Source organism: Cynocephalus volans, chromosome 4, assembly GCF_027409185.1.
Source record: "Cynocephalus volans isolate mCynVol1 chromosome 4, mCynVol1.pri, whole genome shotgun sequence".
Classification (NCBI taxonomy): Eukaryota; Metazoa; Chordata; class Mammalia; order Dermoptera; family Cynocephalidae; genus Cynocephalus; species Cynocephalus volans.
In genome coordinates this window covers 22205222-22209604 of record NC_084463.1, presented here as the reverse complement: position 1 = coordinate 22209604, position 4383 = coordinate 22205222, and the positions used below count along the sequence as shown (strand labels likewise).

The following is a 4383-nucleotide window of genomic DNA, read 5'->3' as shown; positions in this document are numbered from 1 at the left end:
CAATTGTCTCTCCTACAAAGCAACTGCTTGATGCTGCCCTGATATGTGCCCCAAACAATCTACTGCTCTGTTATTTCCTCTAGACCAGTGTCATTCAATAGAATTATAATTCAAGCCATGTATTCAGTTTTAAATTTTCTAGTATATACATTAAAAAGCTAAACAGGAAAATTAATCTTAATAATATTTTTTATTTAACATAATATATCCAAAGTGTTATCATTTCAACTTGTAATTAATATAAAAAATTATCAATAAGAGATTTTACATTGTTTTTCATATTAATCTTTCAAAGATCCAGTGTGTATTTTTCACTTAGCTTGCACACTTACAGTATGTCTCAATGTGGATGACTACATTTTTTATTTGTTTTTTGTCTTTTTCGTGACCGGTAAGGGGGTCGCAACCCTTGGCGTGGTGTCGCCCACACCGCACTCAGCCAGTGAGGGCACTGGCCATTCCTATATAGGATCTGAACCTGCAGCGGGAGCGGCACTGCACTCCCAGCACTGCACTCTCCCGAGTGCGCCACGGGGCCGGCCCTGGATGACTACATTTTAAGTGCTCAATAGACATGTATGGCTAGTGATGACCATATTGGATAGTGTAGCTTCCAATCACCTTGAACCACACACTTCCTTATTAAACCCATAACACCCAAGTTAAACCTTGGAAATGAGACTCCAAATGCTGTCTATGTTAGTCTTGAAATAATAAATGACACCTCCACCCAGCATCTTTACATCCCTTAAAATTTTATGCCTCTCCCTTGGAAGTTCTAATCCACTAGACTGTGTTCCTACAGCTTCACCCACCAAGTCAGTGGGCACCATACTTGCTTCTACACGAAATTTAACATACTTCCCACTTACACACTACAAAATTCATCAAAAACTAATCTTGTCATTTTGCCAAGACCAACTCAACAAAATGTTTCACCTCCTACGTTCTTGCAAAATGTGATATATTAAAATTGTGCTGAGAAAAATAGCATGAAATTACTGCGAATATATTTGTAACTTAAATGTGTTAGGTCAACTAATATGTGAAATGAAATCTTCCAAGAAACAGATGAGTCAAGAAAACATATAAAGGAAAACAAAGTGGATTGAAATTCAAGCTGGGATTCCAGTCCTAGCTCTGACACCTGGTAGTTTTATGTTCTTGGGAAATATACAAATATTTCCTAATGTCCAAAGTGTGATATAGTATATAAAGGATGAATGATTCCTAAACCCCATCCAATATTGAATATTCTATAACTGTAGAAACTATTTTCATAAAACCAAGAAGGAAAAGTTGGAGGTGAGAGTGCGGAGAATAAATCCACTTAGTAAAAATAATTTTCCTCTACATAAAGGATAGAAAGCACTGGAGTTTGGATTCTTCATTTAAAAAATAATAATTGTAATAAAAAAATACCCTAACAAAAAAATCCTTGGATCCCTTTTCCCAACTCCTAAAATTCTTTTCAAGAGAAGGTAATTCTGCCCAGGGTTTTCTTCAGGGAAACTTTTACATCCTTATTCCTCAGGCTATAGATTAATGGGTTGAACATGGGCACCACAATGGTATAGAACAGGGAAGACACTTTCCCCTGGTCAAGGGGTAAAATAGAGGGTGGTTTAAGATACATAAAAGCCCCTGACCCAAAGAAAAGAGATACCACAATTATATGGGAACTGCAGGTACTGAAGGCTTTGGACCTGCCCTCACTGGAGCTAATGTGGAGAATGCTTGAAAGAATAAAACCATAAGAAATAAAAATGGTAACAATGGGTACCCCAATGCCAATAGTTACAACAATGAAGACCACCAGCAAGTTTATGTAAGAGCTGTTGCAGGAGAGCTCAAGAAGGGGAAGGATGTCACACATATAGTGATTGACAAGGTTGTCTGCACAAAAGGTTAGAAACACTATATTTCCTGTATGGGCTACAGCCCCCAAAACTCCCATCCCATAGACACCCAACAAAAGGAGTAAACACACCTGAGGGGACATGGTGACCGTATACAACAGTGGTTTACAAATGGCGATATAACGGTCATAAGCCATGGCTGACAAGATGAAGGATTCAGAAATGACAAAGAAACAAAAGAAAAAGAGCTGAGTCATACACCCTGCATAGGAGATGATGTTCTCCTCTGAGACAAAACCCATCAGCATTTTGGGGACGATGGCAGTAGAGAAACTAAAATCTATGAAGGACAAGTTGAAGAGGAAAAAGTACATGGGAACGTGCAGGTGAGAATTGAGCCCAATCAGGGTTATCAAGCCCAGGTTCCCCACCAGGTTGACCACATAGAAACCTAGAAACAGGAAGAAGAGGGGGAGCCGGAGTCCTGGCTGGTCGGTCAAGCCTGCGAGGATAAACTCTGTCACGGAGGTGGAGTTCTCAGCAGCCATTCTCCTCTGGGAGGGTCCGTGAGGAGAAAAGAGTCACTGAGAGGGATATGTCATTCTTGAGAATGACATCTGAACAGAGAGACTTTTGAACTTCCAGAAGATGATATTTCCTTATGCCTTTGTCTCTGTTTTCACAGCCCCAAGTGCCTTTCACTGTGCTAGTAACTGCCTGAGCTTGAAGACTGCCTGCAGAGTGAAGGCTGGTACAACTGAGGAGACAGGCCACAGAGCTGAGCTGAGAGGACCCCTCGTCCTTTACTGTGGCCCTTCTCTGGTACTTCCTTCCCTCTACGCCCCTCGATCAACATGTTAAGACCTGGGGCACTTCTCTAGAGGGATTCTTAAGAGGTGGAAGCCATCTGACCCTGCCCAGACCTTGCACACGGGGGTCTGTACTAGGCAGAGCAGGAAGATGAGGCTGTGTTGATTGGAGTCTTTAGCTGGCGTGACTGTGAATTATTATATGATAATAATAATAATAGAGTAATTATGCAAAGCTATTAATTAAAAGCCAAGAAAAAAGAAGAGAAATGTATCAAATGTATCTAAATGCTGTGTGTCATTACAGCTCTCTCCGCTTTACAGAGGAGAACCCTGGGCCTAAGCAACTTGCACAGAGTCCCATGCTACTGAGTCACAGCAGCAGAACTCGGGCGGTCTGGCTCCCATGGATCTGAGCTTTTAACCACTCTGCTGCAGGACCCAGTGGGTCAGGCGGGCACTCACCCTGGAGCCACAGTGCTGTTCTCTACTGCCTCCCGTCCTTCTCTTTCATGGAGATGCCAATGGCCCTGGTGGAAAGAAGGTAACAACTTGCAGCTCAGACCTCTCTGCTTCTGCTTCTCCACTCTTGAGGATTAAAATCTCTAGTTTATCTTTGTTCTCTCGCTGAGCTGAGGAGCATGATCCCTGATTGTGGATTTGCCCCGAGGCTCCTGTCCAGCTTCCAGGAACGAGATGGTGTCCTTTCCTAACACCTTGAATAACAGGAGACTAAAGAGTTTTATTCTGGATTGGAGATCTCAGGGAGCTAGTTACAGAGGCTCCCACAGGACCATGGCCCAAAGCCACCTTACCTAAGGGAAAGGAAATGTTTGTTTATACCCTTGATAATAATTCACATGGCTTCTAATGACCTATTCTTTCATTCACGATACATGTTTTCAGATACAAGTAAGAGCAGAGCAGTATGGGAAAAAATAAATCTTGCTGTCTTGTACTGAGCACTTACTGTTTACCAAACACTGACCCAGCACCCTCATATGGTCACCAAGGATGCAATGACAGTGTAGAAATGATTTACCTCATTTATTACTCACAACAGCCTCAAAAATCAGATCTGCTTATCTCCACTTTAAAAGTGAGGAGCACACACAGCTAGTAGATTTCAGAATCTTGAATCAAACCCTGGTCTGTCTAACTCCAGATTTCACAGGGGCAGCGGACCCTGCTGAGCTTCTTAAGCAATCACAAGGTACTTAATGTACGTTACCTGCTGCACCCTATTTTGTCTCCAGACACCAGTCCTGGCTCTTTTGTACCGCACGCATTGCCAAAACAGTTTTCAGGAAGGGGATTTCATTAATATAGGGACTAATAAAGTTTTGTGTGGCAAATTGCTTTCTACACCCCTAACCAGGGGCTCTATATGTAAAGAACGACAGATTTCATAGACAAAAAATAAGTCTCTGTTTAGGGAAATTTGAGCATCAGTATGCGGCGGGTTAGCTAAGTTTTTGGTCCTGGGTTAATGGCGGAGATATTTTTAAGGTAGTTAAGAAATCATAACATAAATGCAGAAATCATCTTCTTCCAGGCAAGTCTGACCAAAAGCACTGTACCCAAGCCTCTGTCTGGTGACAAGGACAGCCACATACATCAGTGAGGACTTGCTCACCCTCAGCTCAGTCTAGCAATGCTGGTACCACATCTATCAATTTACACCTAAAACTGTGCACATTTCAGACTGACTCTAG

The 4383-nt window shown here is 42.1% G+C and overlaps 1 protein-coding gene across 2 annotated transcripts; it reads right to left on the bottom strand.

The window, feature by feature from the left end:
• Positions 1-1471: 1471 nt before the first annotated feature.
• On the bottom strand, positions 1472-3669 carry LOC134374914 (olfactory receptor 8B12-like). 2 transcript variants are annotated; one of them, XM_063093058.1, is made up of 2 exons: positions 3653-3669; positions 1472-2408 (listed from the first exon to the last, which is right to left on the bottom strand). In XM_063093058.1, the coding sequence occupies exons 1-2, from the start codon at positions 3667-3669 to the stop codon at positions 1472-1474; spliced, it is 954 nt and encodes a 317-aa protein (XP_062949128.1). The 2 variants fall into 2 exon arrangements, with proteins under 2 accessions (XP_062949128.1, XP_062949129.1); XM_063093059.1 differs by lacking the exon at positions 3653-3669 and having other exon boundaries at positions 1472-2413.
• Between the last annotated feature and the right edge of the window lie 714 nt (positions 3670-4383).